The sequence below is a fragment of the Ylistrum balloti genome, unplaced genomic scaffold, assembly GCF_031769215.1.
Source record: "Ylistrum balloti isolate Yb309-2 unplaced genomic scaffold, AGI_CSIRO_Ybal_v1 Utg369562, whole genome shotgun sequence".
NCBI lineage: Eukaryota > Metazoa > Mollusca > Bivalvia > Pectinida > Pectinidae > Ylistrum > Ylistrum balloti.
The window spans coordinates 178,150-197,044 of NW_026781862.1; the positions used below are offsets into that span (position 1 = coordinate 178,150).

An 18,895-nucleotide genomic window follows, 5' to 3' on the forward strand; every position below is an offset into this window, starting at 1 on the left:
AGACAGTGGATCATATTTAGTGTTGTCACAGACAAACTTAGATATGTATGGTGTGTTTCTGGTCCGTATTTAGTGTTGTCACAGACAGACTTAGATATGTATGGTGTGTTTCTGGTCCATATTGAGTTTTGTCATGTGCAAAATATTACCTGTATTGCGTGCTAATAATTTGTTTCCGGCACACTTTCGATAAAATGAAGATAGACTGCCAATTTTCTAACGTTATGGAACTTTATTTCCTTCACCATACCGATGTTGACATCTGATACAGGATAAGAGCAACAATTAACACGTCAATACACAAATCTTGTTGAAATGGAAAATACGGCTTTAATCGGCCCGATATGGAAACGTCATCTTAAATCTGACTCGGAAACAACATCTGAACTTAAATCTGCCTGATTCGGAAACAACATCTGTACTTAAATCTGCCTGACAGGGAAACAACGCCTGAACTTAAATCTGCCTGACAGGGAAACAACATCTGTACTTAAATCTGCCTGATTCGGAAACAACGCCTGAACTTAAATCTGCCTGACAGGGAAACAACATCTGTACTTAAATCTGCTTAACAGGGAAACAACATCTGTACTTAAATCTGCCTGACAGGGAAACATCATCTGTACTTAAATCTGCCTGATTCGGAAACAACGCCTGAACTTAAATCTGCCTGACAGGGAAACAACATCTGTACTTAAATCTGCCTGACAGGGAAACAACATCTGTACTTAAATCTGCCTGATTCGGAAACAACATCTGTACTTAAATCTGCCTAACAGGGAAACAACATCTGTACTTAAATCTGCCTGATTCGGAAACAACGCCTGAACTTAAATCTGCCTGACAGGGAAACAACGCCTGAACTTAAATCGGCCCAACAGGGAAACAACATCTGTACTTAAATCTGCCTGATTCGGAAACAACATCTGTACTTAAATCTGCCTGACAGGGAAAGATCTACTTACGTCTTAGGCAGAAAACTAAATGTTTACAAAAATAGTTCACCTTGGAACAATAACTGAAACCATAGCTGTTTATAGATTATATCCGTAATATTGATATTTTAGGTCAAAGTACCACCGTCACCACGGAGATGTCGATGTATACATTAACACATTGTTTGATGACATGTACTCGGAGGTATGAAAGTAAGCAACGCAAATATATCTACATAATTCAGAATAATGATTTAAATGTTAACATTAATACTTTAACCGTATAAACATATCACAAAGGGCAAGTAACTCCAACACGACTGTCCCCCAAATACAACGTACGAGATCGCCCAGACTTCTGGATTCTAGACACCTCCACCCAAAATAGGACAGAAGACATCTCTACCCAAATACAACATCCGATAACATCCTGATTAGTAGCCCTTGACATTTCAACCCACATATACGTACGAGACCGTCCACATTATTGTACCCTAGACATATTCACCCAAATACAGCGTACGAGACCGTCCACATTATTGTACCCTAGACATATTCACCCAAATACAACGTACGAGACCGTCCACATTATTGTACCCTAGACATGTTCACCCAAATACGGCGTACGAGACCGTCCACATTATTGTACCCTAGACATATTCACCCAAATACACAATGCGAAACTGTCCATACTATTACCATTGTATCCGGAAAATATTCACCCAAATACACAATGCGAGACTGTCCATCCTATAACTATACCTTATTGGTACAAACATTCAGGATTGATGTTTCCCGCTCAGAGAATTCATCCAACGCAACACATAACCGAGTACAAGATTTCCAAATAGTTTCCTTCTACACCAGATTTCGAACTATGACATTGAAGAATAAAAAGTAGGTCGAACTCAGCATTCGCAAGAAGCAGTCTCTCATTCTCCAACCCAAGTTACACAACTCACCGATGCATGAGATTTCTACACTTTCCCCATATATGATATGCGCAATTACTATATTTTTTTCAGGTAAAGCATGAAACGTAGGCGATATAAACCATCCCTAACATAAACACTAAGTAGTGTTCCGTTCATTCGTTCCTAGATATCCGGACGGATGGCCCGAGTCCATTTCAGTACACATCGCTAGCTTCGCTGGAGACGGAATACACAGCGGGTTCAAGTAGCTGGCTTTCCTTTAAATATGATCATTATATGAAAACATAATTCAAAAGTAACTTAAAGGTACCAACATCATTAAATCTTAACTTTCCAAATGATTCATGGCAGTTCCGACAGGTGTTTGTGTGCGTATTATTCTACAAAACCTTATTTTTCACATTTTACTGTTATAAATACATTGTACTTTGAATGCATAACACATTTTACCATACATGTATCACGTGGTTTGTGTAATGTTGGATGATGACGAAATCTTTAAAAAATGCATGTTGTGTAGGCTATTGATGACAATACAATGAACATTTACATGATGAATCACGTGATGTACGAATGTTGGATGATGACGACACATTTACAAAATGCATCACATGTAGGTCTATGACATCTGGTATCACGTGATTTACATAATGTTGGATGGTAACGGCACATTTACACAAGAGATCCCGGATGGATCTTGGCGCCCACCATTGTTTGTTCTTTACAAGTTTTACCTTTTCTACTCTTTCCTATACTTTTCTCGGTTCTTGCTCTTAATTCGAAATTTAAAATTAAAACAAGACTTCGTAAGGAATAGTGATACTAATTTTTAATCGAAGATGGTCGCCTGTCAGCTATCCCCCCACCCCAGATCAATTCTAACTTGAAAAGGGCATAGGACCCACGGGAACCTACATACATAGATTCTGAAAATTTCAACTCGTAATTCTTAAGAAATAACGATAACATTCATTGCATAAATAAAAAATGACCGCCTGCCAGCCATTTTGTTCTTCTCGTAAGTTTAAAAATCTGAGGACTACAGGAAACATAATTCAAAATTAAAAAAAAGATCCATCGAGTTCTTCTCGAGAAAAAGCAATAAAAATACTGTATTGTCAAAACTTAGATAGTCGCCTATCAGCCAATTTGTTTTTCTCGTCAGTTCCAAGTCAAGAGTGCACAACTAGGGACTATAGGGAATATTTATGTGAAATTTGAGAAAATTTGGTTGAGTACTTCCCAAGAAACAGCCATAACGAGAATAGTTAACGGACTGACAACTGACGTAGGGAGATTTGAAACATCCACCATTTGATGATGGTTAGCTAAATATGCATCACGTGTAGGTCTATGGTTTCTAGTATCACCTGATTGGTGATGTTGGATGGTTACGGCACATTTTCAAAATGCATCATGATTAGGTCTTTTAATGTCATGTATCATGTAACACAAGTAATGGGATATCTCGCGATGTTGGATGTCGACGACACAGTTCCGACCGATGCATTACATGCCGGCAAATCTACATGATATATCACGTGATATAAGTTATATTCGATGACGACGATGCCTTCACGAACTGGTTTTTTGAGATACCTGTGCAATTTCGGGCAACAACAAGTCGCAACTTGTTACATGCGGAAAGGAGGTCGAGGACGGCTTCCGTGATCCGCCGACAACCAGAGAGGTCCATCTTTTTTATTGTCTTATGAATTGACCAATGAGGCGACAGTAGCACCTCCATACCTGCATTTGAAAGTTTAGTACAGTAGCTAAGATCCAAGTTCTCCATTCTTGTCAGATGCTCTGCCATCAAAGCTAGAGATGAATCCGTGATTCCAGTGCCCGCCAAGCACAGCACTTTAAGGCAATGCAGACGACTGACGTCCTGCATGCCTGGTATTCGCTCTGTTGGAGGGGTGATGATGTCTTGAAACCCATCCTCAGACAGACCCGACACCCAGTTGAGATTGAGAGATGCCAGGAGTGGACAGGACAGACAGAGGGCACTAACAGTAGCCCAGGAACAAGACGCCAAGGACACCTCCTTTAATTGTGGAATGCGTGCGAGTAACCATGACAACTGCATCTGTGTCATAGTAACAGAATCGAGTTTTAGTGAGAAAGGTTGCCTCTTAACAATGCCGATGAGATGCGTCTGTAATACTCTCCTATTGCTGATGTCTATATACATCCAGAGTGTATGGTGAAGGCACCAGCGGTACCACATCTTGTTGACTGCCATACATCGGACAAGGTCGGAACTAGACAGGTAAGAAAATATCTTCAGCCACATCATCCTCTTTAGGACGTGTTTGCGACCGGTATTCAGCTCCAGATGATCTGGCGGAGGAGACGGTGGTGCTGGTCTAATTACGTACCGCTCTAATACAAGCTTAGGCTCCTTCAAGTTAAACTGTGAAGGATCAAATGCCCCACTGCTCTTTCCACACATAAATGCTGCACTTCCTTTACCAGACTGGGTTGAACTTTTGCCAGTCTGACCACCCGTGGCACCTCTGAGCTGCGCCGCAGAACGAATGTTGAGAGACAAACATCCGGACCCACCTGCCACAGCCTTCGCCGCTAGCTTCTTCCTTTTTACGCCCGATCCTACACCGACGGTTTGTCGAGTCGAAGGCGTAGTTTCTTTTTGACCAGTTGCATTACCTCCCGCGTACATTAGCATTTTTCTGGGCGTCTTTTTTGTGCGCCCAACGCCCTCGGGAGTATCCTGAACCCCCGACCCCCCGGGAGAGCTATTGTGAGGTCTTGGGCGGAGCTTTCCACTACCACCAACACCACCACCAGGCGACTGACTCGAGTGTCTCGTCTTTTGGGCATGTTTTGGTGATCCGGTAGGTGTAGACAGACCCTGCAAGAACAAGAACTACGGTGAGTACCCATTCTCTAGTACAAGCAACCTTTTCAGAAGTGTTCTTGCACAAGAAACATATCCGAATAATATCTTCATCAAATGTTGAATATTGAGCATCATGAATAACTAAAACAATAGACGCGTATTTCCTTATAATATGTATTAAAATCAAACGCTCAAACACCCCTGATGTAGCTTATCAACTCTATCTTAATGGTTTTGATGTTGACTACCGCATCTAGTCCAATGTATACCCTATCCCGATTAAACGAGTTTTCCCTTCCAAACTGCCGACGTTTGCATCTTAATCGTATAGCAATAATGAAACAATGCTCACACGCTATCAGTTACAGAGAGCTTGTCGGAGTAATAGTGGGTTGTCGCTGGAACAGATAGGTATAGCTACAGCGCCTTTATCGTATAATGTGCAACCCATAGATAATCGATTTTTTCATCTTTCATTGAATTATGCTAGTAGCAAATAATCGAATTCTCAAGATGAACCGAATAATTTATACTTCTTTTTTTAAAAATTTCTACATCGTTCTTGACTCTATACAGGGCCTGTCTACATTCTAATGTCATCAAGTAAAGGCAAGAAAAGACAGCGAGGAAAGCATCATACATATCACATATAAAAGATATACACAAGATAGCATTGGTACCGTCTGAAAAACTCCAATGTTTATTAAAAACTGGTTACAACAAGCTGCCAATAACTGAAATGTGAGTTAAAACTGTTATAGTGACAAGTTGATTACCTGACAATATAGATACAACAGAGCTATAACCCTTCACCTTCAGGAGTACTTAAAATTACACTCCAAAGATGTATTATTAGAATTCGCTGTATTATCATTCTCAGTGTGTCTTCATAATGTAGTATACATATTAATTGAATGCATGAACACACAGTAACATTAAAAATTAGGCACAGGCTGATAATGGTAAAATTTGTAAAACAGTATAAAACTTGGATCATCTTATATGTAGGAAAATAAGAACATCTTCTGGCATAATATCTGGAATTCTAGGTAAAACTGCAATATTCTCAAAATCTCTTGACTATCTCACCCTGACTACTACAGACCATTCTCCTACCCCTGACTACTACAGACCTTACTCCTACCCCTGACTACTACAGACCTTACTCCTACCCCTGACTACTACAGACCTTACTCCTACCCCTGACTACTACAGACCTTACTCCTACCCCTGACTACTACAGACCTTACTCCTACCCCTGACTACTACACGGACCTTACTCCTACTCCTGACTACTACAGACCTTACTCCTACCCCTGACTACTACACAGACCTTACTCCTACCCCTGACTACTACACGGACCTTTCTCCTACCCCTGACTACTACAGACCTTACTCCTACCCCTGACTACTACAGACCTTACTCCTACCCCTGACTACTACAGACCTTACTCCTACCCCTGACTACTACAGACCTTACTCCTACCCCTGACTACTACAGACCTTACTCCTACCCCTGACTACTACACAGACCTTACTCCTACCCCTGACTACTACAGACCTTACTCCTACCCCTGACTACTACAGACCTTACTCCTACCCCTGACTACTACACAGACCTTACTCCTACCCCTGACTACTACACAGACCTTACTCCTACCCCTGACTACTACAGACCTTACTCCTACCCCTGACTACTACAGACCTTACTCCTACCCCGGACTACTACAAACCTTACTCCTACCCCTGACTACCACACAGACCTTACTCCTACCCCGGACTACTACAGACCTTACTCCTACCCCTGACTACTACAGACCTTACTCCTACCCCTGACTACTACATACCTCACTCCTACCCCTGACTACTACAGACCTTACTCCTACCCCTGACTACTACAGACCTTACTCCTACCCCTGACTACTACAGACCTTACTCCTACCCCTGACTACTACAGACCTTACTCCTACCCCGGACTACTACAGACCTTACTCCTACCCCTAACTACTACAGACCTTACTCCTACCCCTGACTACTACAGACCTTAATCCTACCCCTGACTACTACATACCTTACTCCTACCCCTGACTACTACAGACCTTAATCCTACCCCTGACTACTACATACCTTACTCCTACCCCTGACTACAACACAGACCTTACTCCTATCCCTGACTACTACAGACCTTACTCCTACCCCTGACTACTACAGACCTTACTCCTACCCCTGACTACTACAGACCTTTCTCCTTCCCCTGACTACTACAGACCTTTCTCCTACCACCTTTACTCTAGACCTTTTTGTACTACTGACTACTACACAGACTTTTATCCTAACCTCATAACTACATTTATCTTTCTCTAATTCACCATGACTACAAAGATATACTATTCACAAATACCACTTCTCACTTTTGGGTAAACAGCACCATACAAAATTTGACTTCAGGTGCATGAGAGTTTAAAGCACAAAGTAAATCATACAAGTGACTTAAGAATATGGAAATATCATTTTAAAAATAAACATAAAACTTTTTGAATTATGCAAAATTGAGCAAATGACACTCTGTATACAACATGTTACATAAAATGATACATGGCATGTTATAATAACATATTAATGATTTGGTTGGCAAGTCACAACTGCTAAGAAATACATATACAAGTTGTTAGATGCTTTGTATACATCAGTTGAAAATTACTACAAGACAAGGTAGACAATTTCTATGTAACATTGTAGATAACTCCGTTAAATATCTCCAGTTTTACATGGTTGTTATCTCCAGTGAACAAGGTAGATAACTCTATTGATAAAAGGTAGATAACTCTATTGTTACAAGGTAGATATCTCCCATGTAACAGAGTCAATAATACCAGGGTGACATGGATAATAACTGCAGTATCACACTATAGATATCTCTAGTGTAACAGGGTGAATAACTCAAATGTCACAGGGTAAAATACCTCCATTGTGCCATGGTACACAACTCTGGTGTAACAGGGTAGATAACTCCAATGTACCATGCTAGAAATATCGAGTGAAACATGGTAGATATCATCTATGTAACAGGTTAAATACGTCCAGCATAAAAGGGTAGATAACTCCAGTCTGACAGGGTAGGTAACTCCAGTCTGACAGGGTAAAATACCTCAACTGCACCATGGTACATAACTCCAGTGTAACGTGGCAGATATATTACTGTAACATGGTAATATATATCTAGTGTACCATGGTTGAAATGTCAATTGTACCAAGGTAGATAACTCCAGTGTGACATTGCAGATATCTTCAAGGCACTGTAAAATCTTTAATTTTCATGAGGATTTATTTTCGTTTCCTTAGTTTGTACTCTAAATCCATTAATTTATTTGTACACAAAATGATAAACACATTCAAGAAGACATGGACTATAATACTTGAGGATAACATTTTTTGAATATGATTTTACAGTGGCATGGTAGGTATCTACAGTGTACTAACAGGGTAGATATCAATCAGTAAAATGTAAGATATCTTTACATCAACATGGTAGATATCATCAAAGCAACCTAACGCCTTTGTAACATGGTAGATAATTCTATTGTTAAAGGGTAGATAACTCCAGTGTAACATGGTATACATGTACTATGTAAAATGAAAAATATCTTCACATTAACAAAGAAAATATTTTCACAGTAACATATTGGACAATGCCTGCACAAAAAAGCAAACAATTCCAGTGTGACAGGGCAGATAACTCTAAAGTTATATGGCTGGGCAGCAATTAATGATTTTTACTCTGTATTAGAATGAAGCTTGACTGCAACTTAGTAGGTTTATATTCCTCTCTACATCTGAAAGGGGTTTTCAACAGCAACTGAAGTGAAGATTTTCTTGATCTTCATTTACAAGGCAACAATTAGAATTTTTATGTAAATGACCATAAATTAACATCAATTATGCACTTATATACATCACATGTACACCACAATGAGGTAGGCTATTGTACAAGGCAACTTCACAATACACAAGTCTCATTCTAGCTGCTTGTATCAGGTTGTGATATCCTTTTCAGCGATCTTGAGTTTCAATGTTGCAAATTTACATTCTTAATACAAACTTCTGAAAGCGATCTGCCTTGATAAAAAATGTGTCAAAAAGAATACAAAAACAATCAACTTCACAGTAAAGATTTTCTCACAAAGAAGATAATTGTCTTCTGTGTAGTAAAATAACAAAATAATCTTAAGATAATCTATCCCTCATCTGGGCGCAGTACAAAGTATGATCTACAATGGTGATGTGATCACATAGGAGATAGGTAGTGGTTTAATTTTCAACCCAAATCTAGAACAGACCACAAATGTCTTCATGAATATTTTTATTCAATTTTCATAATGTTGTCCTATCCTCAATAAAGGCCAATTATGTAGCACTTAGAAACATATATTTCACTGAAGTAATGTTGCATGGAAGTTCTCTATTTTTGAGGAATATATTACGTAATTCAAGAATCAATTTGCTGTTAAAACATCCATTATTTGCTTTGTCATTACTCTCGTTCAGATTAACAAAGAGTTTAATTCTCATCTTAAAACACTGTATTTAAATTATCAATACATATCTCTAGACACTATTGTAGACTCCATGATGTCAACACCAGTATCTAGTTATTGAACTCTTTAGGGTGAAATACATTCGAGCAATGACATCATCATCAATCTTTATTTCCCCCAGAAGGGGATACTGAAAACACATAAAATCAACAAAACGATTGAAGGTAAGAAGAGAGACAGAGAAAGATCGATGAGGATGATGATGATGATGATGATGATGATGATGATGATGATGATGATGATGATGATGATGAATGTGTTAAGAAAATTTTTTTTTCTTTAAATCCTCAATAGAATCAATTAAACATTGACATACTGAAACAGTACAAATCATCTTTATGTATAAAAATATAGTATTTGGTGAAGGCAATATCCATCTGGCATAGAAATATTATCTAGATTTACTTACATCTAGATATGTGTTAAATTTATCATGTCTTAAAATAGATGTAGATGTGATATTTAAATTAAAAGTGTAGCCAATGGGTATTAAACATGCTGCATAGAATTTCTTTTTTTTTCATAACCTTGAAATTTTGATTCATTTCCAAAAAGGAAAATATTTTTCTTCCTGCACATGCATGAAAAACACAAAACCTTTAAAGCAAAGACTTTGTGGCTATAGAGAATCATAATTTGGTCTCTCAAAAACATAAGTGTTATATGCTACAATATACTTCATTCATCCTCCAGAAACTAATTACCTTGTCGTACAGTTACGTCAATTCCAGCTTTCTTTTAAAATTTTTAAACCATTTCAAACTGTTGTTAGTAAAAGGGAGATATTAAAGTCTGGGTGTGGAACTCTTTTTGGTTGAAGATGATGAACAGTAAGGTAGCATATCATATTAATGGAAGAAAGAACAAATCACAAAAGAAACAGGAGACTACCACCCACTGTACACAAACTTGGAGGTGTTTGTGACGGGATGGGTACAACATTTAATCCAAGTATCGGCGTGGAATAACTACCTCACGTCGGGCACGTTTCCGTGGTATGTCAGATGACATGTTTTCGTCTGTCAGCTGAGGCGACTTCTTCACCGTCCTGCCTGAGCGTGTTATAACTGGAATACCCACCAACTGTTCCCGAGGACTTAGGCTGTCAATCAGTTGGTCTCGCTTCTGAGAAAACAAAAATGTTAATTCTAAAATAGCATGATATTACCATAAATTGATCCACTCTGATGACATTGAACTAATTACCATCAGATATCTTTATACTTAATGTATCAACTTTTCCTTTTCTATTCTCTCCTATCATTAAATACATCAAGAGTATAACATATCAAGGGATTTAACATATCTCAGATTTCTGGCAGTCATTATAAAGATACATAACAAGGCAATAAAAAGGCTATTGATTATGGAATTTGAAAAAAAACATTTGTATATAAAAACAAACAGAAAATGTAAGCTCTTGATGGTCAGGAATTCTGTCTCGGGACTATCACTTGATTTTACAAAGCAGGAATTAAATATGAAAAAAGAAGAGAAATAACAATAATGACAAAAGACATCTGCACAACTTTGTTAAAAACTGTGGTAATCAGCTTGACAGTCAAATTAGAAGATGACTACCTGTATTAACATCAACAATATTTTAGGATCAGTTGCAAAACTCATCATGCACAACATGAGCTAGGGGAGACAACTTTCAATTTTCAAAAGATCTATTTAATCTAATAGACTTCAAAGGCCAAAATCCTATATAACTTTCCAGAAGTAAAGAAAGGATAATATAGTAACATAAGTCATAGCCAACAGCTGGTGAAATATCCAATAAACACCAAGAAATGGTATTGTCACAACTTCAACAGTCAGGTGATCACTTTTGTCTAGTTCGCCTCAAAATCATACATGATTATGAATTTGGAGAAATATCTGTCTAATTCACCTCTAGAAAAAGTGATTAAATAAAATTTACGTCAGATAGAAAATGGCAAAAAGTTATCTAAGAAGATCAATGCCTGATGGTAGTTGGCTAACAAAACAAATCTGACTGCAGACTAACATTACAACTAATAGATAACCTCACACATTGTCTGTTCATCATGATGGCATAATCTTTGTTCCTTCACATATGATTTTCTAGATCAATAAATTACAGTACTTACCAACTTGGCTGGAGATTTTAAATAGAACAGTATTTACTATCTTGACTTGAGATTTTATATAGAACAATGCTGACCTAATTGACTGGAGATTTTATACAGAACAGTACTTACTCTCCTGAATGGAGATTTTATACAGAACAGTACTTACTCTCTTAACTGAAGATTTTATACAGAACAGTACTTACTCTCTTGAATGGAGATTTTATATAGAACAGTACTTACTCTCTTGAATGGAGATTTTATATAGAACAGTACTTACTCTCTTGAATGGAGATTTTATATAGAACAGTACTTACTCTCTTGAATGGAGATTTTATATAGAACAGTACTTACTCTCTTGACTGGAGATTTTATACAGAACAGTACTTACTCTCTTGAATGGAGATTTTATATAGAACAATACTTACTCTCTTGACTGGAGATTTTATACAGAACAGTACTTACTCTCTTGAATGGAGATTTTATATAGAACAGTACTTACTCTCTTGAATGGAGATTTTATATAGAACAGTACTTACTCTCTTGACTGGAGATTTTATACAGAACAGTACTTACTCTCTTGAATGGAGATTTTATATAGAACAATACTTACTCTCTTGACTGGAGATTTTATACAGAACAATACTGACCTAATTAACTGGAGATTTTATACAGAACAGTGCTTACTCTCTTGACTGGAGATTTTATATAGAACAGTACTTACTCTCTTGACTGGAGATTTGATATAGAACAGTATGTACCCTCATGACTGGGGTATTTATATAGAACAATACTTACCCGCTCGACTTGAGATTTTATAAAGTACAGTACTTACCCTCTTGACTGGAGATTTTATATAAAACAGTACTTACCCTCTTTACTTGAGATTTAATATAGAACAGTACTTATCCTGTTGACTTGAGATTTTATTAAGTACAGTACTTACCCTTTTGACCGGAGATTTTTTAAGCTTGAGTTGACCAGCAGTTTTGAGTTTACTTGTAGGTTTTAGCTGAACAGGAGACTTGAGCTGACCAGGAGATTTTCGCTTAGTCATAATGGAGTGAAGAGGTCGTCTTTGTGGGATTTGTTGACCTGATAATCTTCTCAATTTTACTTTCTTCAAGGGACTACGCCCCTTTTTCAAGTTTCCCTTAGATAAACTTGTTTTAATTGTCTTTTTTCTCTTTATATCTTTCAAGTTATCTCCCTTGGGTGTAACCTCTTCTTCCTCTGTCTCAATGTTGCTTTCATCCATCTCCATGTCTTCATGCTACATCAAAATGACATCATATATCTAGGAGTGTACCATATTATCATTTCATCCTTCCATAACGACCAAATATTTTATGGACCTTTGATGTTCTTGAATTCATGGATATTCCTTTTCTACAAATTTACCTGTCCATCAATTAATAAATTTGATCATAATATTTTCTACATAAGTTCTACAGCATCCACAAATACAAGTATCCACTAAATAATACTGTTTTGACAAAACCACCAAATTTGAGACCCACAAAAACATTTGACTTGACAGTATAGGATAATTGTACCTTGTGGTCTGTGTTCTCAATCAGAGGTGACTGGCGTGATGTTACTCTTTTGCCCTCAGATGAATCCTCATCCTCCGTCTTGATCATGTGATTGGTCTCCATACAAGGCGAGTCACATGACATTGCGGCTTCACCTCCCTTACCTATCTTACCCACACCCTTAAAGATCCTTGGCTGAAAGGTCAACACTTCTTGAGTTAATGCATGAATCAAGATAAAACTATCTCAAACTAAAGGTCTGTTACTGATAAAATGATCAAATCTTTATCGTGTGTAGTGAAAAATCATATTCATTTTAATATATGATCACCTTGAGCTGTCCTTGCTTCCCGTCGTGACAACACTTAGGGCACTCCCAGCTGTTTGGCAGGTCCTCATTTACTTTACCATTGTTGTCCAAGTTCTCAAATTTTAGTCTGATACAGGGCGGATGAACGATCTCCCAACATATCCCACACTCCATCAGTGTTGTGATGGTCTCGTCTGAACCCTCCGACTCCTTGATACGGTCATCCTTCCCACAGATCATACACACAGCAGCATGGGGGATAACAGGCTTAACACAAACATATCAATGTGTAAGGTTCATGTTGTGATGTCACCAAAAGTAAAATTTAAAATTTGATTGTATTTATATATGCATAAAGAATATCTTTAAAGTTGTGTTGTCTGGTCTAACAAGTAAGATAGATTTCATGAAAATATCAATATTTTGATAAACAAGAACACAAAAATTGTGGAAAAGCAAAATCTTATTTCTTTTTCTTTTAAACTGCAAGTTTTAAAGGTATGTTTTATATAACTCAGATAACATGGGTTGAGCATAAAATATTACTGCTAGACATTGTTTGAGTGTAAACACTTACTGTTACTGCTGTAAACATTTACTGCTAGACATTGTTTGAGTGTAAACACTTACTACTAGACAATGTTTGAGTGTAAACACTTACTTCTAGACAATGTTTGAGTGTAAACACTTACTGCTAGACATTGTTTGAGTGTAAACACTTACTGCTAGACATTGTTTGAGTGTAAACACTTACTGATAGACAATGTTGGAGTATAAACACTTACTGCTAGACATTGTTTGAGTGTAAACACTTACTGCTAGACATTGTTTGAGTGTAAACATTTACTGCTAGACATTGTTTGAGTGTAAGCACTTACTGCTAGACAATGTTTGAGTGTAAACACTTACTGCTAGACATTGTTGGAGTGTACTGTAAACACTTACTGCTAGACAATGTTTGAGTGTAACACTTACTGCTAGACAATGTTTGAGTGTAAACACTTACTGCTAGACATTGTTTGAGTGTAAACACTTACTGCTAGACATTGTTTGAGTGTAAACACTTACTGCTAGACAATGTTGGAGTATAAACACTTACTGCTAGACATTGTTTGAGTGTAAACACTTACTGCTAGACATTGTTTGAGTGTAAACACTTACTGATAGACAATGTTGGAGTATAAACATTTACTGCTAGACAATGTTTGAGTGTAAACATTTACTGCTAGACATTGTTTGAGCGTAAACATTTACTGCTAGACATTGTTTGAGTGTAAACACTTACTGCTAGACATTGTTTGAGTGTAAACACTTACTGCTAGACATTGTTTGAGTGTAAACACTTACTGCTAGACAATGTTTGAGTGTAAACACTTACTGCTAAACATTGTTTGAGTGTAAGCACTTACTGCTAGACAATGTTTGAGTGTAAATACTTACTGCTAGACACTGCCTACTGATACATGACTGTTTCATCCTCCCAGGTCCACCGTACTTCTTCATGTCTTTGCAGAAATTACACTCCCCACAATCATTCCTGGTGCATGGCTCACATTTCTTACACCGTGTCCTGCGCCGACGAACACCTGACGATGGACTGCCTTTCCCTGCAGCCTTCTTTGGCCCAGATAGTTTCACTTTTGGTTTAATTTTCTGTGAAACAAATTGGTTTCAATTCTATCATTTCTGGAAACTTTAACTGTCAACAATGATAGCACACTGGGATAACTACCCAAGGTCTTGGTCATGAGAACAATGACAGCACACAGGGATAACTACCCAGGGTCCTGGTCATGAGAACAATGACAGCACACAGGTATAACTACCCAGGGTCCTGGTCATGAGAACAATGACAGCACACAGGTATAACTACCCAGGGTCCTGGTCATGAGAACAATGACAGCACACAGGGATAACTACCCAGGGTCCTTTTCATGAGAACAATGACAGCACACAGGGATAACTACCCAGGGTCCTGGTCATGAGAACAATGACAGCACACAGGTATAACTACCCAGGGTCCTGGTCATGAGAACAATGACAGCACACAGGTATAACTACCCAGGGTCCTGGTCATGAGAACAATGACAGCACACAGGCATAACTACCCAGGGTCCTGGTCATGAGAACAATGACAGCACACAGGGATAACTACCCAGGGTCCTGGTCATGAGAACAATGACAGCACACAGGTATAACTACCCAGGTTCCTGGTCATGAGAACAATGACAGCACACAGGTATAACTACCCAGGGTCCTGGTCATGAGAACAATGACAGCACGCAGGTATAAATACCCAGGGCCCTTGTCATGAGAACAATGACAGCACACAGGTATAACTACCCAGGGTCCTGGTCATGAGAACAATGACAGCACACAGGGATAACTACCCAGGGTCCTGGTCATGAGAACAATGACAGCACACAGGGATAACTACCCAGGGTCCTGGTCATGAGAACAAAGTATAGTTAATTTTTAAGCTAAGTGGATTCCAGATCACCGACTCAATAGTGAGAAGTATGATACAGAAAAGTGTCTAATTTCTCGAAAATAAAAAATCCCCAAAAAAAACAAAAGAAAAAAACATCTGACCTCCCATTTCTCAGACAATATATTCTTCAGATTTGGAATTTACATATGTAGTTATACTGTACTGAAATTTTAACTGTACAGTCAGTACATGTACAGTGATGGACATGAAATTTCTCAGTAATACATGACATATGGCACATTTTGAGATCAACAAATGTCATATTTGGTACTAACAGGAAGAAATACAGCACAAAATAAAGATTATTATTTACACTGAGTATTTCCAAGCAGAACTGCCAAACTCCTGATCAGGCAATACAAATTTTGAATAACTTTTATCATCAGAATAGATCATCATCATTGTAGTTAGGTTCATTCGGTTCATTTACTTTTTGTTAAGCACCCATGTGAAATACATATATTTAATACAAGTGTTTTACATCCACCGTTTTCATTATCTTACATACAAATACAAGGAACATGTTTCCGTCAAACCAAAAGGAAGAAAACACAATCTCATAGAGACAGGACCTCTAGCTTACTCATCTGACACTCAACCGATCAAGGAAAAGTCGTCTCTAGGCAAGCGATATATTGCGGCTAGTATTTACCAGGGTCACAGAGAAATCCCTTACTTCTTTGTTGAAATCAGGTAAAAAGTGCATCTAGGCTGAAGTACCTGCTGTTTGTGACAGTCCTACAGAATCATACAAAAGTGGCTTACCTTTTTGGAGGGAGGCCAGAATAGTACAGGTTCACCAGTGACAGCTAAGGCAGGGTTATCTTCAGCATGGTCCAATAACAGTTGCTACAACAGAGAACAATCAAGATGTAAGTATGAAATATAAGCAAAATCTGTCATCAAGAACCTGGAAAAGCAGCAGTTATTGATCATATTTTCTACACAAGTTTTAACACTGCAAAACACACAGTAGCATGAATCAATTAAAATTTGGTAAGTAGTGCAATTTTTTCTAACGAGTTTAGATTATTTTTCATATGTCTTTGTTACAGTAAATGTCTAAAACATCAAAATTAAGAAATATTGTGCATAAATGCTTAATTGTAGTTATACCACAACTTGAGTGTACCATAAATAGGAAGGGTGTGTTACATATTCAGGAAAAATACAAACTCATCCCCATAACTGATACCAGAGGCTAATGTATAACTCAATATAAGCTAAAAAGATGAATAGTATTTTTTTCAGAAGTTTCAGATAGGTTTACCTTAGCTTCATTTAGCACAGTGTCTGGCTCCAAAAGTTCTTTTGGAACTCCCTTTTTGGTGGGTGCTAGTCCCTCCAGCCATTCAATTAATGTGCGCAGTCCTTGTAGCTCCCACTTTGTCAGATGTACCCACTTTCCTGACTTGGAACCACTTACACCAGTCACCTCACTCACATCAGCACTAGCTACCTCCATCTTACTCACACCACTAAAGACAGCTTTTTCTACCTTCTTGTCCTTGTCATTGTCAACATCATTTAAATTGTCCACAACCATTTCATCAGGTCTTTCATATATTTCTGTGTCCGCTGAACTACAGCTGTCTGACGAAGACTTCCTTGGTGATCGTCGTCTACCAGGTGTACTACACTCATCGTCACTCTGTGATCGTTTAATTGGTGATTGGTCGATTCGTGTCAATTCAATAGTAACACTCTTGGCCATTTTGGGAGTGCCTGGAGCTATCACATCCTTCAAGTCAACAGGTTTATTATCGACACATCCATTTTCCTGAGAACACCTTGACGGTGGGCGTGAATCGTCATCATTTGAGAACGTTTCCATGTTGATGTCCTCAGACTCCTTCTCTTCAGGAGGCTTCCGAAGGTTAAGATATTCTTTCCCAGTGACACACTTGAGATATTGAGCAAGAACATACCAGGCTATCTCTGCATAGAAAGGGTAACGAAACTTCTGACGCACCTGTATCAACAAAGAGTCTGTTCAGTGTACATCTCTACAAATATTTATGTCAAAAATACCTCTTGTGCTGATCCAGTCAATAAAATCATTCTTTAAAGAAACACTTCATAATAATATTATCATTGATGTTTGCCCTTCTGCAAATCTATTGTTATGATATAACACTTAACATTCAATGCTTAATCTAGAATGTAACAATATGTAAAATACAGGGCATTGTAATGTAAAAATTATCATGCTTTGATAAATACAGGATTTAGCAATAGTGCATCTTGGAATGGGCAACCAATGAAAATAATGTGGTTGTAAATCCGTGGTTTGATGGTCTTGTATACATTTTTATGTGTGGTTTCCAGTTTTAAGTCTCTATTGTTTAAATTCAATTACTCACATGAGTCTTATCTTCAACCTCGGATACACGCAGTTGATTCACGATGTTGTAGCTATGGAGAAAATTACCTCCAAACACTAGAGAATCTTTAGGAGTGTATACAGCATGGATCCATCCTGTTTAATGGATAATTAATCATTAAATGTCTCTATATCTGAAACATCTGTAAATACTTAGAGTATTATACTGTTAACTGAAACCAGATGTGTCTGCACAACATGAAAGCTCCCCCCAAAACCAAGGAGAAGTTTGAAAAGCATGGTGTTATTGGCTTTGTTAAGAGATGTTTTGAAATTCCTAGAGGAGTTAAGCAAGGCTTTCCATTTTTGGCCTGATCATTTTTTGTGAAAATTTGATCCTTACTGACGAAACTTATCATAATACAACTATATACAACAATAGCTCTTCGCATGTTCCCACTAAAGGAGCTGAAACAAGATTGACAAAATGACAGAATGATGATTCAACACTAACATGTCCTGACCACGAAATGGTGGGAGCATAGAAAATGTCTTAAGAAAATTGCTCAAATCTCATATATACTAACGTCATCGTTGAAAAAAAAGTTTTTACAGATATTAACAATGGCCTTAGATTTATTTTAGCTGAAACCCTGACATACAAATCTATACCTGACATTTGTATAAACTGTGATGTGAAGACAAGAAACAGGTATGATACTGAGCCATAACATGACAGAGACAACTTTATTTATCTGAACTGGACTGTTGCAGTATGTCATACAGTTATGTGATGCATATTGTAAGAC

At 37.8% G+C, this 18,895-nt stretch overlaps 1 protein-coding gene across 1 annotated transcript in view; it reads right to left on the reverse strand.

Annotated features, from left to right (window-relative positions):
* Positions 1–212: 212 nt before the first annotated feature.
* LOC132549663 (lysine-specific demethylase 2B-like) overlaps positions 213–18,895 on the reverse strand; it is a 38,145-nt gene continuing 19,462 nt past the window's right edge. The window contains exons 9-17 of the mRNA XM_060213650.1: positions 18,127–18,242; positions 17,034–17,735; positions 16,529–16,612; positions 14,713–14,925; positions 13,294–13,539; positions 12,984–13,157; positions 12,374–12,700; positions 10,304–10,456; positions 213–4,748 (exon numbers count right to left, since the gene is read on the reverse strand). Coding sequence (XP_060069633.1) covers positions 3,408–4,748; positions 10,304–10,456; positions 12,374–12,700; positions 12,984–13,157; positions 13,294–13,539; positions 14,713–14,925; positions 16,529–16,612; positions 17,034–17,735; positions 18,127–18,242 — 3,356 coding nt within the window. The 3' untranslated portion in view covers positions 213–3,407. The remainder of the gene's footprint in view (positions 4,749–10,303; positions 10,457–12,373; positions 12,701–12,983; positions 13,158–13,293; positions 13,540–14,712; positions 14,926–16,528; positions 16,613–17,033; positions 17,736–18,126; positions 18,243–18,895) is intronic.